General features: G+C 43.8%; 1 protein-coding gene across 5 annotated transcripts in view; it reads right to left on the reverse strand.

Annotated features, from left to right (window-relative positions):
* Nucleotides 1-24,763, reverse strand: part of LOC8043826 (serine/threonine-protein kinase 11-interacting protein) — an 85,624-nt gene that overhangs the window by 29,566 nt on the left and 31,295 nt on the right. For all 5 annotated transcript variants that reach the window (XM_029990645.3, XM_029990642.4, XM_029990643.3 and 2 more), the window contains exons 10-15: nt 8,656-9,099; nt 4,537-4,694; nt 1,622-1,714; nt 1,462-1,533; nt 392-473; nt 154-271 (exon numbers count right to left, since the gene is read on the reverse strand). In XM_029990645.3, the coding sequence (XP_029846505.2) occupies nt 154-271; nt 392-473; nt 1,462-1,533; nt 1,622-1,714; nt 4,537-4,694; nt 8,656-9,099 (967 nt within the window). The remainder of the gene's footprint in view (nt 1-153; nt 272-391; nt 474-1,461; nt 1,534-1,621; nt 1,715-4,536; nt 4,695-8,655; nt 9,100-24,763) is intronic.

Raw genomic sequence — 24,763 nt, forward strand, 5'->3', positions numbered from 1 at the left:
GCACGCCGGTACGGTGCTTGTCTCGATCGAAACGGGCAAGGGTGGGGATTGATCCCAGGAACCCTGGGTTCTGTGAGGCAACTAAACATTGCGGGCGCCACGTGCTAAAGCTCGAGCAGCCACATAAGACGGAAGAATCTAAAGGAGAGAGACCTTTCCAGGTCGGTGTTTGTTCTGACGGAACTCGACATCAGGCTCTTATCATCTGGACCGTCCACCGCCAGTAGGATGTCGCCTCCACAGCGTGGACACCTGTCAGACTCGTGAACGTCTGAAAATGAAAGGATCGTTGAGCAGTCAGATTTACACTTTACTTTTTGTTGACCTCACAAGACAAGCCAAATCCGGCATGACAAATGGTTAAGGCGACCAAGAGAGAGCAGCACTGCACCTGTCATCACCCCATGTTGTTTCTTTTTCACAACAACCTTCTTCACTGCGTGTTCTGGAAACCGGGCCCCACACTTCACGCACTGCAGACAAAATGAGAGCAATGTTATGTTATTTAAAATGGTGTTGATTGCCGCGCACTCTGCCAGTTACAGTAGGTATTCAGCTGCCTTCATACAACTCAGCTGTTTTAAAGGTGAGGGTACTGCGTTATCAAGCGTATCACACTACAAGCGACGCAATACTCAAAATAAATTCCAAATACAGAAGAACTGTCGTCTGGTGACCCTCAGTTGAAAACGGCTTTTCTCAACACCTCCGGCCGAGTTTCTACCACAGAAGGCGATAACTGTAATATCAAACTGGTTCACGCTTTGTCCTTGTATTTCGCCAACTCCACACTACATCTTGCAATTGCAGAATGAAATCGATTACCAAAATGACATTGTCAGAGAAACCAACACCACTAAATTTCAAAAAATGCTCAGTGCCTTTATTAATCATATTAAGGAGACTTAGAACTGTATCAGGAATTGTAAACCTGCAATTGCTTAGCTTGCGTGTGCATGCTATGCTTTGCCTTTACTGTTTGCTGTTTTTTATGTTAAATTGTATTTATACCCTTCCCTTGCACAAGATCCAGAAATGAGACTTCAAGGTACACAAATAAATAAAATAAATAAGCACATTCAGAGAAATTTCCAAATTTTGAGCAACGCTTCTGTGTAAATGCTAATCCACTTACTTTCAAGACTGGTTATAACGAAGGCGCTTATAACGAAATAGCGGCTACAGCGAAGCGATCAGAATTTCCCATTTTCTTTTGCACTTCGTTATAATCGAAGTTGGTTATAATGAAATACCAGATATAGCGAAGTGATTTCCGATTCCCGTTGACTTCGTTATAACCAGTCTCGACAGTATGAGAAATTACAAGCATAATAAACATATTTTACAAAATCTTGAGGTTTGTCAGAATATATGGTAGTTAGACTACAGCATATTTTAGGGACTTCCAAAAAACGGCATGCTTAATTTAATGACACTAAATGTTATAATAGACCATGTTACCTGAAGGGCTTCTATATAAAGATCTTTCAAGGCTTTTGCTTCTGCAAATGGCTGAAGCATCTTCATAACTTCCTGCAATAAAAATATTGCCAATTTTCGGTACCCTTTCACGAACATAAAGGCACAAAGTAAACATTCATAACAATATCAGTCTACTGACCTCTGCATCCTCACTGCAGTCAAATATGTAGCACCTTTCCTTCTTGTTGCGGATGTCGGTGTCAAATTTTAGCCTCACAACTTTGTCATCACTCTAGAGGGCAGCAAAAAGAAACGACGAGATTCAAAAAAAGGAAGACGAGTGAGCTGCAGAAATTTGTTTCTCAAGGAAACAGAACTATAATTTTGAAGAAGTTTGCTATCACGCTTAGGGACCCTCCAGAGCTTTCTGAGATCATCTGGTTATGTTGTTATATTGCGTAGTAGGTGCAAGTTAATATGTACACAAACTTTTAGATTACAAAACCGTTTTTTAAGCAGATGGCAGTAGAAATATATTGGGACTATTTTCTTTTGGAAGACATTCCCCCATTCTCTGCCCATCGCTAAAACTTGACCAATGGAAATGCTGCATCTCGCGGTGAATGTGAATGTTATTATTGCAACACTTTTTAAGCTTGTTGTAAATTAGAGTTTGAGGAAAACGTAAACTGATTGTGGTGTGGGAAACACAGTTTACAATTATTGTTCCAAAACCAGCGAACTATGTTTTCTCCTCACAAGCTTGTTGCTAGGGGGTGATGCGTCGGGGCGTCAGCTCGTCTGCTTCCCGGGGCGTGTGCAGGCCTGAGTTTGCGGGACACGCGCATCGGGGTCGAATCATTCGAAATGGCTGCCATGTCTGCTGTCCGTTTCAGGATTTCAAGCTCCAGAGATGTCAGGTCTGAAAGGTCCATTGTGCGACGGTGCGGTGCGACAAACGACGACTGCCGAGCACAAAGTCCGGGCTCCTTGACAACAGTCCGCGCGTGTTCGAGAGATTCTCCGCGGGTTGGCGGTCGACTGCGTTGGTGACGCCCACAGTGACGCCGAAATCTTTCGCTTGCTATTGGCTGATGCGTAAAGAGATGCCCCTCCCATTTTCCGAGGTCATCTCAGAAAGGCGGGCGTGCCGGGGACTCTGATAACAATTTTAATAGGGAAATCTGCCGCGCATGACCGTAACTTTATGATTTTTAGGATCCTTAGGGCCCGTAGATTGAGTTACCGCCATAAATAGACCATCGCAGAACGCTCCGGAGGGCCCCTTTAATATCGAAATCAATGTTGAATTTTAAACAAACGCTTTTCATTTCAGTAACACAGCTGGTTACATGCAGAAAGGCATAATTAGCATGACTGAGAGCACGTAACCTAACTACTCTGTACCAGAAAAAACAAAAAAAATGTGTTCTATGTCATTATGGTAACACACAGCAACAGGTTTTTTGTTTTTTTGTTTTTTGTCAGTGGTGCCAGTTGTTTGATTTTAGTCCAGTTAGAACTAAACATCTTTTTAATTTTTCCTATGGCCTGTTTGATTGACAAAATTTTAAGAGCATGCATCTTTGTAAAACACTGCTATAGACAATGAAAAGTGTAAATTTTTGCACCATATTATTTTGAGAAGTTTGGGGAAGGCACTACATACAGTAATCCCTCGTTTTAACGAAATTGTTTTTTTTTTCAAATTATTGTTTTTATCGAAGTTCAACGTGGTCCTGACTGAAATGCAAGCATTTTTAACCGGATTATTCTAAATGTATCGGCGGCCGACCATGCTTATTACGAAGGCCGTAGTGCCAAAAGCATGCAAGCCTACACGGGGGTGCACGGAAACCCTTGCGTTCCCTCCCCCTTCTCCACTGAGGCAAACGGCAAACTGGGAAAACGGCAAACAAGAAAATGGAGTAGTAAATGGGTGGCGGCGGGCAGAGCGCCGCTTCCGATGCCAATGCGCCGACGTGGGTACGCTGGCAGGGAGCAGCGGTGCAGTGTACATGTCCTGATACTACTCACGGCACCCGCAGCCAATGCTGCCCGACTCCTGCTGGAACGGGGTCAAGGAAGCGATCGAGCCCAGAGGAGACCATACCTCCGGGAGCCCCCAATGCGCGTGCCTGCAGCGTACTACACGCACACTTGCATTGTATGGCAAATTTGGAGTGTTTACCAAAAATTGCTTAGATCTGCAAGGTTGAGAAAAGTGGTCGGCCTTGCAAGGTTGAAAAGAGTGGTTGGCCTAAGTCCGATATTGCCACAGAATTTGAAATTCCAGCATCGGCTGTTTGACACTATCCACAATTTTGCAGAACAAGCAAGGTATTGGACGGGTTCAAGAAGTTTTTCATGCAAGAGAGAGCACACCTGCGACCTGAAGACGAAAGATCACCAACCGCTTTGCGACTGTCGGATTTACTCTCGCGAGCATGCTTGCCGAGCCGGCGCACGACTCCCACAGCTGCAACAATCTCTACAGGAGTGTGTGAAAACATGTTAGCAAAGCCACCCAGGATAACTTTGATTCGTTTGCGCCTGTCGATGCTGACATTCATGTTGTTGCGCCTCCCAAGGATGCTACGATCGTAGACCTTGCATGCACCCAGGGTAAACATGAAGCGATGCCGGAGAGGCACCTTGGGGAACGCCAATGACTGCAGAGACGCGAAACATCATAGGGATACTTCGAAACAAAGTGGAGTGCATCAGCGGTAACTGTTCTTGCTATGCCTGGAACAGTTCAAGAGAACAGATGCCCGGATGAAATGATCGGCAAACTCCACTTAATTATTTTCCTACTCAGTAAAGCTGTTGTGAAATGTTCATAACCAAGGTTCGTTTTATTAAATACACGGTCAGGGTGTACCGTAGTGTTCCCGTCCACCTTTTAAGGCTGCTGGCACTGTTTTTTTTGGCCCTATCGCTTTTATTGAATTACCGCATACATCAAATCTTTTTCCCGTCCTGTTGACTTGGTTATAACGGGGGATTACTGTACCTTAGATAAACGTAGTTCTCACAGAAACGTATCTCTAAGAAAAAATGGGTATGACCTGCAAACCAAACTTGCAACTAGGTGCACATAACTATACATACCAAAGCTGCCGAGGAAAGTTTGTTCAAGTCCAAGCACACAAGGATCTTGCCAGTGAGACTATCACTTTCTTTCATCACATCATCTCGAATGCCTACAAACACGGAAGTTTCAGATCCATCCCCAGTCCTTTGGGCAAGAAACAGTTTAGTGCCGAGGTCTAAAAAGACAAACAATAGAACAAAAATGTGTTACAACCTGACGCACAACATTAATGAGTTATAGTCATGTGCGAATAGTAGATTTTTAGTTCGAAGTCGAAGCAAATAGTGGTTTCGGTCAAATATTTTCTAATCGAATATCGAATAGTTTTTTCAAGCCTTTCACTAATGCACCGTGCGTAAATAAAAACCCAGCTGAACTCGTGAAGGTTGTTCCCGAGCTTCCACCAGTCCACTTCGAAACTCAGTAAATGTTAATACATCTATACTGTAAACGACATATTTTTTGAGGGCTCAATATTTCGCGGTTTAGGTCAAAACTGCAGTTTTTAAATAATTCGCGGGCTCTAGTTTTTGCGACGCGGTGGGATCTCAATATAAATTTGAATGTGTTTACATTTTACCGAAACTGTTTGCAGGACCTTTTTTTCACGAATTTTAGGTGATTTGCGAAAATCAAGTCGTTTACAGTATTTATAAACAGTGGCACGTAAATGACAAATTAGTCCCAGCTATCTTAATCGAGAGGATTTGAAAATCTGCATGCCATATTCAAATATTCCTTCCTCAATTTAAGATATGACCAAATAAACAAACAAGTATGAATGATGAATGAAGGTTGTCAAGACATCGCCAACATATGCGGGCAGAAACGGAGGGAGAGGAGGAGACGAAAGCGTGCAAGAGTGCAAGAGCGCCGAGCTTTGGGGTTGGAATGATTAGTGGGTAGACTCAAAGCTAGCTGCCCTTGTCTCCACTGCACTCTCTGAACGCAATAAAATGCGAAACCCAAACGCTGGACGCCGGCGTTCTGCATTCTAACGTGTTCTATGAGTGCGGTGGAGTCTACCCACCAATTGTTACAACCAGACCTCGGCACCCTCACGTCCCCACGAGCTCTCGTCTCCTCCTCCCTCTTAGTTTCTGCCCACATGCACTCGCATAATTGCAACAAGTTAGCTCCATTGGCAGCGCTTCTCACTGAGCATCTGTGCACTGCAGAAAAACAATACCTGAGGAGCACGCGAATTCCACAGGTATTGGTTCCCTGCGGTATGCAAGTGCTCAGACGTGCACTCAACAGGGCTAACCCGCCGCGATCAACACTTTGAAAAGTATGAATATAGCAGTTCATCTTGAAGCAAATATTAAATACTGTAAATTCTAAACTACTATTCGAAAATTTTAATATTCGCACAACCCTAATAAGATTGTATCAAAAGTACTGGGTTCTATGTCTTTGGAAAAGTACATAAATAAAAAAATATGCCATGTTGTTGTTCCTACCTTAGCCATTTAAAAGGAAACTGAAGCGGTACTTTACTTGAGAAAAATACGCTTAAATTGTCTTTATTTGGACGTCCAGGATCACAAACATTAAAATTATATTTCAAATTGATATGCTAAGTAGCCACAACCGCAATTTCAAGATAGAGCTGAAGATTCGTCCGGCACATTTGGTGGGAGGAGGAATTTGTGACCTAATATACAGATATCTCCAAATTTCTGTGCCTTCCGCAAACCTTACCCGAGCAGTCAAAAGCGCTGCATGCGTTCTCTGACAAGCGGCACGTGCAAGGCCGTTGAAACCTCTGGTATGACATCACGCTCAGTGGTTGGTTTTACAGCGAAGCTGTTTATGGCTAGGGTTCCGTGCATTTTTGGTGTGCATCAACAAAAACTCAAAGCAGGCTCGCACTGCCCTCTCTTTGTCGTCGTTCTAAGCGCTTGCGCGCCTAGCTTACTTTCCTTCCACCGGGGGGTGGTCCCATCGCATGCGTCTAGTTTCCTCCAGCTCGGAGAGGGCTCGCAACGCCCTCTCTTTGTTGTCATTCCAAGCGCTTGCCTGCCTAGTTTCCTTTCCTTCTGCCAGGTGGCAGTCCCGTCACGCGTGTCTAGTTTCCTCTGGTTCCTCCGAGTGGCGATAGTCCTTGAGACGTGTGTGCATACCTTTCATTACCATGACCACCGATCAAGAAAATAAGTGTGCTGATACCATTGTTCGAAATTCTGTGTCACGTCTGTGTCGTGTGCTAAACAGCTCCGCTGGTCATCAACCTTCACAGAGTGGAATGACTCATGATTTTCCAACTTTTCTCGCGTCTATTGATGCGTTGGGCTCAAATGCTGGTGATATTCAAATTCGCAGGACAAAGGACTGCTAGAATTTACCTGTAACTGTTTGTTTTTTTTTTTTTTTTTCAGGAACTTCTTTACCTTTTTTTTAATTAAGGGGTGTCACAACCTTCAAGGGTCGACTTTTAAACCAGTCGCTCAATATTTATGAAAATTGGAGGGTCAATTTATCGGGTCCTAAATGCATTCTATGACATTTCATCTCTGTAGGACAATTTTTTGATAAGCTACAGGGGGCGGTACACAGCTATTGATGTAAGTCACCTCATATGGCAAGAAAATCTATCATATAAAATTGCTGCAGAATATTGAACATTTCTAAGCTTCAGCCATAACTAGAACATAGGGGGGGTGTGGCTATCTATTTTTTACATTAAAATCTATGTTTTTTCTATTTAACATGTCAATTTGAAAAGCATTCAACATAATGGGACATTTTCTCCTCATCAAAACTCTACTTTTTGGCAATAAGAACTTTATTTAAATAGAAAAATCAATATCTGGCCGCATTCCTCATTAAATTTCAGTTTAGAAACATCCACAGCGAAAAATACATTCAGCGATTCATTGAAATGATAGATTTCCTAAAAGTAAAGTTGCTGCAAAAAGGTGGAACTGAGAAAAACCTGTTTGGAGTTTCCAAACCACTACATTTGATTGTACTGGTGGTGGTGGAAACTAAAAGTCACCATGAGCATAGGTGGTGCCTTCTACTTACACCCAATCTCCTGTATGGCCTTGCTGAGTGAGTCCGAGCTTAAAACACTTTCTACGAGTGTCATTTTGTTGTCAGCATGTGGACATTGATTGTGTAACAAGTGAGGAATTTGGCATGCTTGCAACACACAAACAAACATCAGCAAGAATGTGTGGGGTAAGCAACATCAAAATACCAAACAGACAAACCCACGTGACTTTCTACAAACAAATGCTGGTTTTAGTCAGTTTTGTGTTCAATCAGGGCGGGCTTCTCGATTTTCGGCCATATGCATAGCCTCTCCTACGTGAAAGCTGGACTTCTATGGTGTTCTTGTCAGAATAGAGTTTACTGTAAAACAAAGATATTTAATTTACTGAAACCGTGAATTCTCTTTTTAATGGGAGTATAATCAACATTCTAGGGCATACCGGTGCAAAGCTACAGCAGTTTGAAAATGGGACACAGAAGTTTCACATTTCAAAAACATGATTTTGCACCATCGGCTTACCAAAAATGTCTTATTTTTGTGAATATTTCAGATATTGCAATAAAAAATTGCAGGAGTGTATACACTATATTAGGTGTGGAACAACAATAAATAAAAATAGAAAAAGTAATTGTTTTCTCAAACATTGCATTTTTGAGGTGGTGTCCCCCTAAATAAAGAAGTAAGACATAAAATCGAAGGAATACTATTTTGCAATACACATACTCTCCCAGATTTTATACTGCACACATTTTTTGAGACCATAAAAAGTAGTGACTGCTCCATTAATGAATGTATGAAGTGTAGCAAATGCTACGGTTAAATGAAATAAAAATAAAGTTACTGAGGAGTTGAAATCTTCGCTGCATCACGAAGTTCACTACCATATACCGAAATTTTCATTTGTTCGAAGTTCCCAAAACCTTTCTAATCATATCATGTAATCCTCATAGCCAAGCCTCCCTCAAAATGCAAAAAAGCACCACTCCCGAGTTCACATTCTAAAGAAATAAAATACTTTGCTGCTACTTAGAGGAGGAGATCGACGCAAAAAGAAAGTCTTCAAATATGATCCCCGCAAACCAAACCTAACATAAAATTGCATCAAACTGAAAAAAGAAAACCAGGAGTGTGGTACCATCTTCAGCATCTGCCTTGTCAGCAGCAAAAGCGCTGGTTGCCATGCTGGTCCAGCTGAACCCTTCGGGCTGTCCTGTGCCTCCGGGGTCCCCAAAATGGTCTGGTGGCACGTCGTCCAGCACCACGACGCCCTCGCTGAGTTCGGAAATGCGGCGCTGTGGAGCCGAACCTTTCGAACTCCCTTGGGCGGCTCCTGTGCCCTGCCGAGATGACGCAACTCCTTCCGAGGGTCTGTTGGCCACCCCTGTGATGGCGTCTCCTTCTTGCTGCCAAGCTGAGAAGCCAGGTCCCACGAACGTCCCGCTCTCTGGAGTCCCGCAGGGAGTGCTCTGAGCGTCGGGCAGCCTCAGCCTCGACACGCCGACCAGCCACTCGTCTCCTAGCTGCTGCTTGCGACTTTCCAGTTCACTCTTGTAGTCTAGGATCTCCTGCTGCACTGTGGCTGTTACAAGAAAAATAAAGGCCTAATTAACGAAGCGCGCTACAGCATAAATCGACGCAATGTGGGTTAACTATCGAAGCATGACCTTGGGAAATGTTTTTGAAAATCGAGAAATTGCCAACCCAGAAAACTACCAGTAGTACCGCATCGAATGATGGGCTTTACCGGGTCATCAATTTTGGAATGGTTGACAGAGGCTTTACCCATAGCCAGGTAGGCTGTAGTTACACTGCGGCTAATGACCCCCATAAAACAAGCGGCAATACTCCCTCTTGCAAGTTAAGCGTATCACTATAAAAAGTGCAATGGTGTACAACTGAAAGAAAAGTTTCTTTGCACGAGCATTTGTGCGCAAAAAGCTCCGCGTTAGGTTGCACGCTCACGCCCATGCCTCCTAGAGCATTGTGCAGAACACTCGAAATGTTGCGTCGTAATTACCAGATGAACGATCCCACTACTATGTGACTACACTGGCTGTATACTTTTCGTTCCCTAATCCTCGAATGGAAATTAACGACAAGTTCCGCCAACAGCTCTGGAGGGCACGACGAGCACCTTATCGGGAGTGCTTGACTTTCTTTGGCCAATTTCTCAGGGCGCTGGCTCTTAGAGATAATTAAACAGCGAGAAGACTACTGTATTTACTCACATCATGAAGGCACCCCCAACAACAAGCATAAATGTTTGGACTTTTTTTTTTCTCGCGTAATAAACGCATTTTTAATTTTCGGCTACGCAAGTCTTGAATTGCGTCAAACCGGATAGCCACCGAGCCTGCCAATTTTCTTTTGCTGCCAAGCGGCCAGGCCAAGTCGAGCCAAGCAAAGCCACTCTCGTAATGGCTGCAACTGCATAGTTGCGAAAGTGATCAACCGTGAAACCGAGCGGCGCGCAAGCCTAGCGAGGCTGAGGTTGAGGAATTTACCAGCCCCGGACGTGCTTCGTCCATCAGATGCATTGATGTCAACAAACCCGCTGTCGTCTGTGATCCACTTTTGGACAGTGATATTGTGAAAGTGGTTAGGCCCAAGAACCATTGAGTCGCTCTCCGTGCTGAGTGAGCTTTGTAAGGCGCTTTTATTTTGGCAAAAGAAATGCCAAAAGCACCCTAAAAAAGGTTTGCAATTTACAGAGCATGGTTACTGTGGCACACAGAAGACCAGCCATGGGTGCGCCTCCGTCAGTGAAGACGTGCCACAGTACCCTACCACGTCATATTAGCTACTAAGATGACATTTTAGTGAAGTGTGTAAATGCAAAAATTTTACCCCGCATAATGAATGCCCCTCCTAGATACCTATATGTTAATTTTTCGGAAAAAAAGTGTGTTCATTATGCCAGTAAATACGGTACGTCCCTTTTCAGCAGAACACCGATTGCTGGACGACAAACAACACGAGTTCCGGTGAGGCTCATTAACTACAACGCAGCTTGCAGAAGTGGTTTACAATTTCTAAGAAGTTTTGAATCAAAAGGGACAGGTGGACATCATTTTTCTTGATTTTAAAAAGGCGTTCGATAAAGTCGACCATAGGAAGATGCTAATGAAACTATACAACTAATGCTGAAAGGGACACTGACACCCCTTAAAACTTTTTTCCATTTTTTGCCAGGCGATTTATTATGGTTGTCGGAATACTACCCAATTAATATTTTGCTACAGAGTCACATATTTTTTTAATAAAGCCAAAAAATGCAACTGCTCGAAACTGAAACCGAAACCCACGCACCGCACGGAGATGTGGAGAGGAGAGAGTGAGTGGCGGAAGTCACATGTCTTCAGCCACGAGAAAGGACGACGGCTCAGCGACATCTTCGTGCAATCGGCTTGTTGGTCGGGCGTGTTGTACGGAATGAATATCAATTCTTTTGATCGGTCCAAAATTTCTTTTCCGAAGAAAGACAGAATTCGTCGGTACCGTGAACAACAGTTCTGAAGTAGAGGTCCCACGCCCGTCGTCCACTGCCACCCGCGAGTCCCACGAAACGCGAAATGACGCCATGTTGAGAAATATGCAGTGAACGCACAGAATACTTCTGCTTGACCGTGCAACCTTTTTTTTTTTTTTTTTTTTCAATCAATGTATTTGCAGCCACAAAAAATGGGTTTCATATTTTTTTTCTATTTTTAGTATTGACTGCGTGTTTTCAATGACCCACGAGTTTGATTAGATTTGGTGGTCGCGTCAAAACCTTAGAAAACGGCTCGTGACCATAAAAAAGAGAGTGAGTGCGACTCACACCGGCCAGTTCTCGATCGGCGGTTTTCGGGCGGAAAGAAACCAAATTCGAGCCGCAAATTCTGTTCTGGGTAGTTGGGCTCTTATATGTCACGTACAACTAAAAACCTCGGCAAACATAAAAGCCCTGTCAGTGTCCCTTTAAGAACCCTACGCTCACAAAATGGATTGAATCGTTTTTAAATGGGAGAACGCAATTCGTAGACATAAAAGGTAGAAGGTCGAATATGTGCGAAGTTAGATCGGGGATCTCTCAGGGGTCCGTGCCTGGACCCTTGTTCTTCTTGATGTTTATTATACTCCGCGACAACTTTTCTTGGCAATGCAGTGGAAGGTACAGGCCCGCGTCCCCTCTCCCATTTTGAGTGTACGCAGGCTCTCCTCCTCCATTTCCAGGGAGAGGAGGAGAGCCCGTGCACACTTTTTACTTACAAGTGGTAAGTAAAAAGAAGCGGAGATGAAAAAAAAAATGTCTGACGAGGCCCAAATAATATTAAAAAAGATTAGTCTAGAAAAACAACTACAGCTTTCTCTGTGGGAAAGCGGGCCACAAGGCAGAAAATTGCTGCAGCAAAACGCAGGGGTTTAAACCACCGGCATGTTGAAACTGTGGCCGCACGGGTCACAAAGTCTATCAGTGCAGGGCAAGACAGAATAAAAGACACCAGGCCTCGTGCCTGTGGACGGCACCATCAGATGCTCGGGAAGAGCTGGATGAGTCATTTTTCATGTTGCATAATGGAGACAAGATCCTTGAGGTGAATGCTGCAGCTGGGAGACCTCCGAAATTCCTCGCAGAAAACATGCTCGTGGTTGAGGGATGTTTCGGAAACCATCGCATTACAGTGCTAAGGGACACTAGGTGCAACATGCTAGTGGTTAGGAAAGAGCCAGTTGCCACAAAAAAGTTGACCGGCAAGTCAAGTGCCGTCTTTCTGATGGACCATACAGTACGATACCTACCAGAGGCGCTAATTTTTGTCCAAATGCCCTTTTATCTTAGAATGGTTTTGGCGAAGTGCGTGACATGCATTTTTAGCGCGAGCGCTCGTTCTGCGGAAGAATGCTTCGAGGCAGCGACCTCAAGCTCTCGTGCTTGTGGCATTGGCTACAGTCTCAGGTTAAAAGGGCACTAAAAGGGATTCTGTGATCACCTGTTCTTGGTCATAATTAAATCTATGGGCACTAAACATTCTGAAAATATGAGTATTGCAATCATGCGACTCCGATTTCCCTATTAAAAACGTGATAAAAGGTCTCTTTCTGAGCAGAGTTTTCCGCTCAGTAAAGACGGGGCACACCTTATCATGTATTTAAAAGGAAAATCGGGGTCGCGGGATTGTAATTTCTTTCTTATTAGGATGCTTAGGGACCGTAGAATCAGTTATGACTAGAAATGCCGCAAACTTTTTTTTGGTGTGTCCAGAACTTTCATCATGTTTTTAAAAGGAAAATCGGGGTCGTGGAATTGTAATTTCTTTCTTATTGGGATGCTTAGGGCCCGTAGAATCAGTTATGACTAGAAATGCCGCAAACTTTTTTCAGTGTGTCCAGATCTTTCATCATGTTTTTAAAAGAAAAATCGGGGTCGTGGAATTGTAATTTCTTTCTTATTGGGATGCTTAGGGCCCGTAGAATCAGTTATGACTAGAAATGCCGCAAACTTTTTTCAGTGTGTCCAGATCTTTCATCATGTTTTTAAAAGAAAAATCGGGGTTGCGGAATTGTAATTTCTTTCTTATTGGGATGCTTAGGGCCCGTAGAATCAGTTATGACTAGAAATGCCGCAAACTTTTTTCGGTGTGTCCAGACCTTTCATCATGTTTTTAAAAGGAAAATCGGGGTCGCGGAATTGTAATTTCTTTCTTATTGGGATGCTTAGGGCTCGTAGAATCAGTTATGACTAGAAATGCCGCAAACTTTTTTCGGTGTGTCCAGACCTTTCATCATGGTTTTAAAAGGAAAATCGGGGTCGCGGAATAGTAATTTCTTTTTTATTGGGATGCTTAGGGACCGTAGAATCAGTTATGACTAGAAATGCCGCAAACTTTTTTTCGGTGTGTCCAGACCTTTCATCATGTTTTTAAAAGGAAAATCGGGGTCGCGGAATTGTAATTTCTTTCTTATTGGGACGCTTAGGGCCCGTAGAATCAGTTATGACTAGAGATGCCGCAAACTTTTTTCGGTGTGTCCAGACCTTTCATCATGTTTTTAAAAGGAAAATTGGGGTCGCGGAATTGTAATTTCTTTCTTATAGGGATGCTTAGGGCCCGTAGAATCAGTTATGACTAGAAATGCTGCAAACTTTTTTCGGTGTGTCCAGACCTTTCATCATGTTTTTAAAAGGAAAATCGGGGTCGCGGAATTGTAATTTCTTTCTTATTGGGATGCTTAGGGCACGTAGAATCAGTTATGACTAGAAATGCCGCAAACTTTTTTCGTTGTGTCCGGACCTTTTATCATGTTTTTAAAAGGAAAATCGGGGTCGCGGAATGGTAATTTCTTTCTTATTGGGATGCTTAGGGACCGTAGAATCAGTTATGACTAGAAATGCCGCAAACTTTTTTCGGTGTGTCCACACCTTTCATCATGTTTTTAAAAGGAAAATCGGGGTCGCGGAATTGTAATTTCTTTCTTATTGGGATGCTTAGGGCCCGTAGAATCAGTTATGACTAGAAATGCTGCAAACTTTTTTTGGTGTGTCCAGATCTTTCATCATGTTTTTAAAAGGAAAATCGGGGTTGCGGAATTGTAATTTCTTTCTTATTGGGATGCTTAGGGACCGTAGAATCAGTTATGACTAGAAATGCCGCAAACTTTTTTCGGTGTGTCCAGACCTTTCATCATGTTTTTAAAAGGAAAATCGAGGTCGCGGAATTGTAATTTCTTTCTTATTGGGATGCTTAGGAACCGTAGAATCAGTTATGACTAGAAATGCCGCAAACTTTTTTCGGTGTGTCCAGACCTTTCATGATGTTTTTAAAAGGAAAATCGGGGTTGCGGAATTGTAATTTCTTTCTCATTGGGATGCTTAGGGACCGTAGAATCAGTTATGACTAGAAATGCCGCAAACTTTTTTCGGTGTGTCCAGACCTTTCATCATGTTTTTAAAAGGAAAATCGGGGTCGCGGAATTGCAATTTCTTTCTTATTGGGATGCTTAGGGCCCGAAGAATCAGTTATGACTAGAAATGCCGCAAACTTTTTTCGGTGTGTCCAGACCTTTCATCATGTTTTCAAAAGGAAAATCGGGGTCGCGGAATTGTAATTTCTTTCTTATTGGGATGCTTAGGGCCCATAGAATCAGTTATGACTAGAAATGCCACAAACTTTTTTCGGTGTGTCCAGACCTTTCATTATGTTTTTAAAAGGAAAATCGGGGTCGCGGAATTGTAATTTCTTTCTTATTGGGATGCTTAGGGACCGTAGAATCAGTTATGACTAGAAATGCCGCAAAATTTTTTCGGTGTGTCCAGACCTTTCATCATGTTTTTAAAAAGAAAATCGGGGTCGCAGAATTGTAATTTCTTTCTTATTGGGATGCTTAGGGCCCGTAGAATCAGTTATGACTAGAAATGCCACAAACTTTTTTTGGTGTGTCCAGACCTTTCATCATGTTTTTAAAAGGAAAATCGGGGTCGCGGAATTGTAATTTCTTTCTTATTGGGATGCTTAGGGCCCGTAGAATCAGTTATGACTAGAAATGCCGCAACCTTTTTTTGAACCTAAGGTTCGACGATCGAACCAGGAGGTTCGAAAGCTTCAAGAAGTTCCGCTTTGGCAAACTTTTTGCGTTTATAAATTGTATTATTTCGAATTTCTGAACTTCTTATATTTGCAAATTTCATTATTTCAAACTTAATGCATTAAGAAATTCGCGATTAACAAACTTTCAAACTTATTAAATTAAAAAATTCGACGATTTTCGAACTTTCGAATTTGTTTCTTGAAAATTTTGAAAAGTATCATACTTCCAAACCTGCCATCTTAATTGATTGATTGATTGAGTTTTATTGGCGCAAAAGCGTCTAAGGCTATAGAGCACCAAAATCTGTGCCTATTTCATAAAATGGTTCCTAGAGAAGAAAGAGGGCTCTAGTGGCCAGTGATAGACTAAAAGGATGGACAAGAATCTGTCTATAAATAAAGTAAATGAAAAATTAAAAAATTGCAAAGCATGTTTAAAGTTTGCTTAAAAGTCCAGTGCTTTCTAAAAATTTAAAAACATTTGTATGATTTATGAAAGGTTCATCTCCAAGCTGAAGAGCAAGGTGTAAAGGCATCTGTGGGAAATAAAACTGGGCGAAGTGGAATTGGCGATATCTGTGATATGCAGGACACTCAAAAAGGATATGCACTACAGTTAATGATTCTGAACAGTGTTTGCATGTTGGATTCTCTCGGCGAAGCAGATTCCCATGTGTTAGATGTGTGTGGCCAATTCTTAACCAACAAAGGACTACCTCGAAAAAAACGGTCCCTGTGACGGGCACTCGCTCACTCCTGTTGCATCGGCTTCAGAACGTGAAGCTTGTAGGTTTCGCGGGACCATTCCTGTTGCCAGTTACACCTGACACTTTTCTTTATGGTCGTTTTGTAGTCATGGTAGGGTATGTCGTGAATATCAACCTTCCTTGTATCACATGTGGAAGCGGCACGATCAGCAGCTTCATTGCCAGGTATACCCACGTGACTAGGGCACCCAGCAAAAGACTATCTGCAATTTGTTTTCCCCAGCGGCAGCAACTACTTTATGTCGTAGCTGAGTGATTAGAGGGTTTTTTGCTATCTCAAGGGATCTCAGTAAACTCAGAGCACTTAGTGAATCAATGTAAACTACAAAGTATGGATGCCTACTTTTGATAATATTGTCTGTGGCCAATATTAAACCGTATAACTCGGCAGTCAAGATAGTTTCACTGGAGTTCATCCGTCGCACACATTTAAGTGATGGTCCAATTACGAAACAGTCGACAAAGAGTTGATCTTGGTGCCGTCAGTATAAAAGCTGGTGTAGTCTTTGTACGTATTTTGTAGCCCAAAGAATTCCTGTTTCAAGACTTCTGGTAGGGTATTTTCCTTAGTGTACTCAGTAAGTGACAAGTTAGTGATGAGCAGACTATGCTCCCATGGTGCCACTGTTCCCAAAAGCTGAGCAACAGGCGGGTTCGTCTGAAGGCTAGCCGAAACCTTAATGGTCTTGTTCCGCAATGAAAAGGGAGGCTTAACAGTGGGCTTACTTTGGAAGGTTTGTTCAAAACGTGTTCCCTCGACTAGTTCCCGACACGGATGTTGTAATACAGACTGTATCCTAAGGGAATACATTAGACCTAGGACATCTTGTCTTTTCTCTAGAGACATTTCATTAGCTTCAGCATAGAGGCTCAACACAGGGGATGTACGAAACGCACCGGTGGCAAGTCAAATTCCTGCATGATGGATTGGATCCAGACTTTTCAGCGTTGGTGCACTCGCTGAACCATACACCAGACATCCATAATCTAGGCGTGACCTCACAACTGACCTAGAGATTTTTAGCAGGCACAATCGATCGGAACCTTAAGTCATGTGGGAAAGAACTCTCAGAATATTAAGGGATTTATGACATTTTGGTTTTAGCATTTTGATATGTTGGCTGAAAGAGAGCTTGGAGTCAAATCTAAAATGTATACCGTATTTACTCGCCCAATGAAAGCAACTCGTGCAATGAACGCACCCCCCAAATCGGCTCTCAAAATTTCGACTTTTTTTTTTCACTCCCGTAATAAACGCACCCCCGACTCGGACGTCAAAATTTTTACCCTCTCCCCCCACACGCGCGAAATGAACGCACTTTTCTATCCTGGTGCAGCGAGGTCGCAAATGCATGGGCAGCGTGGGCGAACAAAACGCCTTGCAGAAGGCGTTAAAAAAATTCGCAAAGATCCAACCGAAGAAAAACAAAAAACATAGAGGAGCTTTTTTTTTTCTTTTTTGCACAGCGCAGTTTGGATTTTGGGTTCGCGTGCCGCCGCGTGCAGGGAGGTAAGAAAGAGAAGCGGAGAAGCCCTCTAAGCAGTTTGAAACAGCTTGCGAAAAGTGGCAAAAAGAGAGAAAAAAAACAAAAAAAACCCAACTGAGAAAAAACAAAAGAAAAAGAGGAGCTTTTTTTTCTTTTTTTCTTGCACAGCGCAGGTTTGGTTACGGGGGTCGCGCGCCGCGCGCAAGGAGATAAGAAAAATAAGCGGAGAGCCCTCGTCTAAGCAACGCCTAAGCAAACAAAACAGCTTGCGAAAGGCGGCAAAAAAAGAAAACCCAAGGAACTAAGGAAAAACAAAAAACAAAAAGGAGTTTTTTTTTGTTTTTTTTGCACAGCTTAGTGTGGTGACAAGGTCGGGCGCCGCGCGCAGAGAGGTAAGAAGTTACTTCGATTTTTCAGGATAAAAGGTCCGTTCATTATGCCAGTAAATACGGGCGCAAAAATTTTACTTCGCGTAATGAACGCCTCCCCCAACTTCTCATCGATTTTTCGGAAAAAAATGTGCGTTCATTATGCGAGTAAATACGGTACTCCGTTTTTATCTGAACTGGTGCACTGTATATGGTCAACGAAGGTGTCGGCATCACACCATGTTTCCGTGAAAAACAAAAACAAGCTGTTTTCTCCGTGGAGAAATTAAAACCGTTATTGTCAGCCCACCTTGCCACATTATTAATAGTTAGTTGTACACGGCGTTCGCAGACTGAAATGTTACATGAGGAAATGGCGATCTGAAGGTCATCTACATACAGTGAATAGTGGAGTGATGGTGGTATGGCATGCACAATAGAATTGATTTTTTATAACAAACAGAAGAACGCTTAGGACACCGCCCTGTGGAACACCGTTTTCCTGTACAAACCATCTTGAGTGTACAGACCCCAGCCTTATTCGGAAGGTGCGTCTACCTAAATAGCTCTCAATAGCATAGAACATGCAGTCCTGGATACCAATGTCAATCAAGTCCCTTAAAATTCCATACCGCCAAGCAGTATTGTATGCTTTCTCGAGATCGAAAAAAAACAGAGGCAGTACTGTCTATTGACAAAAGCCTCTCGGACAGTTGTTTTCAATCGAAGCAGTTGATCCTGTGTCGAGCGGGACGAGCGGAAACTGCACCGGTATTTATCCAGGATGCAATGTTTTTCCAAATGGTGCATCAATCATCTATTAATCATTTTTTCAGGGGTTTTACAAAAACAGCTTGCTGATGCTGTTGGCCTGTAACAAGTTACTGTGTCCGATTTCTTTCCTGGTTTAAGCAGAGGGATAATTGTAGCCGTTCTTCATGTTGATGAAAAACGTCCCTCCTCCCATATTCTGTTCAAGAGGTATAAAACCAGATCGAGTGTAGATCGATGCAGATGATTCAACATGAAGTAGTGGATACCGTCAGGGCCAGCTGCCGAGGGTTCGACACTATGAAGGACCATCTTTAGTTCAATAAGGGTGAAGGATCTATTATACGGCTCCCGTGCACCACCAGGTGCCTTTATAATCCTCGCTTTTTTCTGCTGTTTTAGCCAAAGAAATGATGGTGAACAGTGCCCGGAACTTGAAACAAACTTGAAATGTTCCCCGAGAATATCGGCTTGTTCCTCTAGACTTTCCGGACAGGTTCCGTTGCAGGATAACGGGGGATGGTGAAAGCACGATAGGATCCATTGATTTTGTTAATTCAGTCCCAGACCTCTTTCGGGAATGTGTGGCTATTTATTGATGTTGCATACCCTTAAAAACTTGTTCTTTTCGATTGCCCGCGAATGTACCATGCATAGGCTTTCATTTGCTTAAAGTGAAGAAGATTGCTTGATGTCGGGTAGCATCGAAATATGTTCCATGCTTTGTTTTGTTTTAATGCGAAAGCATTAACTTTCTCATGAAGCGAGCTGACGTCATCAGTTTGAAGCACGAAAACGGCTCCTAGTTTCCACCGCGATCCCAAAAGGGGCGATTCGCTTTCGATTCCAACGGCTGGCGCGTCGACAGGGGGGGGCTCGCATTGGCCGCTGCGCCATGGTGTGATGATGTGAACGGGACATAGAAGAAAAGGAAGACGACATCGCAGATGTGACAGCTCAAGCAAGCTCGTGCAGAGCGGTGTTGGGGTTGGACAGAGAAGGAACGAACACAGCTCAATGCCGTGGGCCCCAGCAGCCAAGTAGTGTCCCGGACGGACGTCTGAGGTCCGTGGGGGCACCAACCAGGTTTGCCGGGGAACCACCACCGGCACTGACCATCGAGCCCTCGCCATCCGCAAAAAAGCCTCGAGCATCCGAGATTCCGACAACCCCAGAAGTGCGGCAGCGAGTGAGCAGGACACCTCAGACTTGACTTTGTGTATATATTTTTTAAGGTTACAATAACATTATTATTCCGATTCTATTCAAACTATATTTTTCCTAACATCCACCGTGTCGAAATCCCAAGTCCATACTTCTTAAGCGCCGTTCACACTCTTGCGACCGAGTAAGACTGAGAGAGACCAGACCGGTTTTTAAGCCTCTTGCGACTTCTTAGGACCGGATGCGATGCAGCGGAGCTGGTCCTAAGAGATCGCAAGAGGCTTAAAAACCGGTTTTGTCTCACTCGGTCGTACTCGGTTGCAAGACTGTGAACGGGCCTTTACCATCACACATGGCCTCCGAGATCCTGAAGCGCGCGCACGCTAGTACATATCAGACGACAAAGGGAGCACACGAGCGGCTTGCATGCTTTTGCATTCATGACTCATAAGAAATGCTTAGGTGTACCTCGAGCTTTTTTTCGTGATTCTGAGCGTTCTTCATTCCACCAAAGCTTAGGACGGCGTGGGAGGCATTCTGAGGTCATGGGGATTGCCATTACGGCTGCCTGAAGAATACAGTTCGTTAAGTATTCGTTCACTTCGTCAATCGAAAGCTTGCCAAGAGATGTACATGCAAGTAGCGAGAATTGGCTGAATTCTGACCAGTTTGCCTTTAATTTCCAGCGGGGAGTTCGAGTGGGGAGGGTCACACCTAGGTTATTTTGTCTTAAAAGAATCAACATGTGGTCACTGCCTAAAGGATTACCTGTAACCTGCCATAAAAACAGTGAAAAAAAAAAAGAACACTTCACTTATAGAAAGGTTGATTAATGTATAAATGAGTTTGTGGGTGCACTAAAATATGTATCGTAGGTTTATTTTCCTTAAATAGACACAAATTGGTAGACAAAATAAACTGTTCGACGATTGCTCCACGAGTATCACGTCTAGTACTGCCCCATAAAGGATTGTGTGGGTATTAAAATCACCAAGAATAATGAATGGATGGGGAAGTTGAGCAATGAGTGACTCAAGGTCTTCACACCTTAAATAAAAGTTTGGAGGAATGCAAAGTGAATAAAGGGTTATAAGGCAGTCTGACAGAATGCAAACAGCCACTGCTTCCAAGGCGGTGTGCACAGGAACCTCAACACATGCAGCTGATTTTTGCACTACTATGGCTACCCGCCAGACGTGTGAGACAGGTGATCTCTATCCTTGCGGAAAAAATGAAAGTGCCTGGAGACACTAAACTGACTGCCTTTGAGGTGAGTTTCCTGGAGACTTACTGCTAGTGGACAATATTCCTCCAAAAGGGAGCAAACATCGTCATAGTTATGCAGGAGACCTTGACAGTTCCATTGAATAAGACTGATTGTCGGTAACAAATTTGTAACTCAAGACCTCGAGTTCGTAGCCCTAGCACAGTAGCAGCTAAAGCTGTAATGCACCACTCACAAAATAGGGTTATAAAAAACCAGCTAACAAAGAATTTAACAAAAAAACTAAAGAGGATATGAATGGGTGTGAATGTCAGCAGGAGGGCAGTTCCGACCAAACCTTCGGGGAGAAACAAATAAAAGTAGTGCCCTAAGCGAGAGAGTCGCCAATAGTCCTCTGGCTGATCCTTCTGGAGCTGCCCCCTCTAACCGTCAAGGGGGTCCAGACTTTGGCCCAACACCACTGGCGAAGGAGTCGCCGTCATTCCTCTGTCTCAACTGATCCTGAGGAGCGAGTGAGGTAAGGTGAGTGAGCGACAAAGAACATTGATGCTGTGAGGTGTGTGAAGTGTTAAAGAACATTTTTGGGAGAGGTGAAATAGCATTTATGAATAAGCACTTTCTATGTGCCAGCTTCTGGACCTGTCGCTTTAGTCTTTTTGTTTGGGTACTCAACTGACGATATTTTACCACCCTCCAGGGCAGGCGGAGGCTCCGGCGGATTGCTGAAGACATCCACTGCCTCATCCTCGCGATGCGAGGGAGATGAAGGGCGCCCCTCAAGGCACTGTGACTCTGTCGTCACAGTTTTCTCGCGAGAACGTAGAGGCACACGGCGCATGGCCATCGCCTTTGAGGGTGCGGTCTGATTTGAATCCCTCTGTTCTTGAGGGACTCCAGGTGAGACTTGAGGGACCCCAGGTGAGAAAGGTCTAAAAGGCAGACCTGTGTCCCCACAAAAGTCGTTGTCGGTGCAGCCCCTTTGCTGAACGCAGCGGCGTACAACCCTCTCTGGAGGAACAAGAGGCATTTTTGGGCTTCAGAGTGTCAGATTTTTTTTGGTTTTCAGTGTTAGTATTTCTTTTTCTTTTTTAAACTTTGGTCATGAGCGGGAGTATGCAGGGCGAGCACCTGAACAGTTCATGCATTTGGAAAAATTACTTGCACAGTTGTCAGTAGGGCGATCATTGCTTGAACATTTTCCGCAGGTTGTCCGTCCCTACAAGTGGCTGCCCCATGTCCGAAACCCTGGCAGCTAAAGCAACGTCTCGAACAGAGGATATACGGTTGAACCCTGCAGTTGAGATATCCTGCCTTGACCGCCTGGGGGAGGGTCGTGGAGTTAAATGTAAGCACAAGGTGTTTCGAAGGCTTCTCTTGATCATCGCGATGAAAGGTAATACGCTTCACTGCTATCATACCTTGATTGCTGAGCCCTTCAAGGATCTCATCCTCCATGCTTTCCAACAAATCATCTTCAAAGATCACGCTCCAAATAGTGTTGAGAGATCTGTGCAGCGTTACTGTGACTTTGTGATCAGCTATACTAGTACCGGTAAGTCCAAAAAGGGCTATACTTTGTTGCTTTTTTTCAATCTCGACAAGGAGGTCTCCAGAGTGGAGCTTCTTTGGTTTGTAAGATTTTCCAATAGATGCTTCCAGGGTTTTTGCAACAAGGAATGGGGAGAGCTTTCCAAGTGGTAGTCTGCATTCGTGGTAAAATACTAAGAACTTTTGGAAGGCTCGAATATTATCAGTAGTCTTTAAAGGAACGGTGGCTTCGGTGCGAACTCTTTTCAGAGATCGATCAAAAGAAGGTTTAGCTTTAGAACCCATAAAAAAATGGGAGACATTCGACACCTGCGGTGTGCCGCCCACCATTGAGCCTAACATGGGACAGGGTAACGGCACATAACAAAAATGGCTTTGATGTGCACGTTACTCCAGTAGCACCTACCCAGATGTTATACTCAAGAGTGGGTCTAGACTAGCCTCCCTCTCCACTCAAGGTTGCCCCTTGCCACCAAGAAGGTGAAAGGGGAATGAAGAGAAAAGAGAGGGATATAAATAAAGGGGGAAGTGAAAGAAGGAAGAAGAGGGTAGAAGAGGAGAGTGACTGAATTATCCTGGCCGGGCCTTACCAGGACACCAGTCTATGAGAAGCGGGGGCCAAAGTGATGTATTGCCTCACCTGGGGGGCCCCGAAGGGTCCAAACCTAACCCGGGCTCGACTCAACAACCAAGAAGCCCTTTTCCCCAGACACGGGAAAGCCACGCACAGCCAGACGTGGGCGGGCGTGCCCGCATGGCTCGGGATTTGTGATGACGCCATTCACCAAACACCTACTAACGCACGTGCCCCCTGCGGAGCCTGCCATCTTGGAAGTTCGACGAACTGCAAATCTGATGCTTATCAGGGTTCAAAATTTTACACCGAAGCTTTTTTTTGCTGTTCCTAGGCGAAGCTACCACATGACCTCTTGCCTATTTTGCCCGTCATTGGCGAGCCCCAACTAGCGTCGACTGCCACGGCCCCCCACTTTGTTGTTTGTGGCTTCGGAAAGCGAGCAAAGCGTGCGACGCAACCACTGAGAGGAGCTCCGCCTTCAGCACCAGCTCGCTGCCTCCCGTGGTGCTTTGATTGCGCGTGCACACTCGTGTTAGCAAGGGCAGAAGAATCGAGGCGGAGCGGTGAATGAAGTTTGTCCAGGGCGCCCTTCTCTAGAATGAACGGCGCACGAGCCACAAAGTATAGAAGGCTTTTGGCTCTCGAGTCTAGTCCGCTGTCCATCGCTGCTCCATCGGAGGAAAACGCGCAGGCTGCTCGAGTCAATGTTTTTAGATCTAAAAATGTTGGCTCGAGTTTTGAACTAAATTTCATAACCAGTGTTTGGGTATGTGCATTTAGGTTGACCGTACGCCATCCAGTGTACATAGAAAGCCTTGTTTATGTTTGAAACAGTAGCCTAAAGATAAACAAGGTCTGGATGCTTCCAGGGAGCCTGTTGAACCCCATTTTCAGGGCCCTCGAGTTTAGTTGTTGAGTGCTGCTTGCGCTCTCGCTGTGTCCGGTTCCGTGGTGATTCTATTCCTGCCTGTGGCCCAGTATTTTCTCTGTCCTATGATTTATGGACCTCTGGAGAAATAGCCTGCCTTAAAATGAGCGTCGTCTTTCCCACCAGCCAGAAGTTGTGGCCAGTATCGAGTACATAGTACCGAGGTAGCGAACATTAAATGAACTTTATGGCACGTGTAAGGTTCGTAGTAAAACTTCCGGAGCTCAGCTCGCGATATTTACGAAAACTCCGGTTTTCGCGAGATTCAAGGACTTCGAACTTCGCGAACTTAGGCTCCAAAAAAATTCAATCTTTTCGAACCTGAAGCTCGAAAAAATTTTAAATTATTGAATCTCAATGTTAAAAAAAGTTGAAACCGTCGATTTCAAATTTTAAAAAACCTCAATGACTTCGAACGTTACAAATTCAAATCCGGGCAGTTTCGAAAGTTACAAACTTTGCGAAATCGAACCCATGAGGTGTTTGCAAAGTTTGAAAACCGTCGAATTAGAACTTCGGATGGTTCATGACATCCCTAGTTATGATTAAGAACAGACGATAGTAGAATCCTCTTTAGTGCCCCTTTTAAGGGTGAAAGGAGTATAGTTGGGTACAAACGCTATCATCATCATCCCACAGGGATAATTTCAATTTCGCCCGCAAATCGAAAAAAAAAAAAAAATATATATATATACATATATATATATATATATATATATATACATATATATATATATACATTTTTTGACAAACATTATTTTTGTGTTATGACAGTTCTAACCAGGCAGGAAGAAAAACAAAAATTTTCCTAGGGTGAGTGTCTTTTTTTAAACTTTCCAAAAG

Source organism: Ixodes scapularis, unplaced genomic scaffold (genome assembly GCF_016920785.2).
Source record: "Ixodes scapularis isolate PalLabHiFi unplaced genomic scaffold, ASM1692078v2 PGA_scaffold0__279_contigs__length_252992795, whole genome shotgun sequence".
In the NCBI taxonomy this organism is placed as follows: Eukaryota; Metazoa; Arthropoda; class Arachnida; order Ixodida; family Ixodidae; genus Ixodes; species Ixodes scapularis.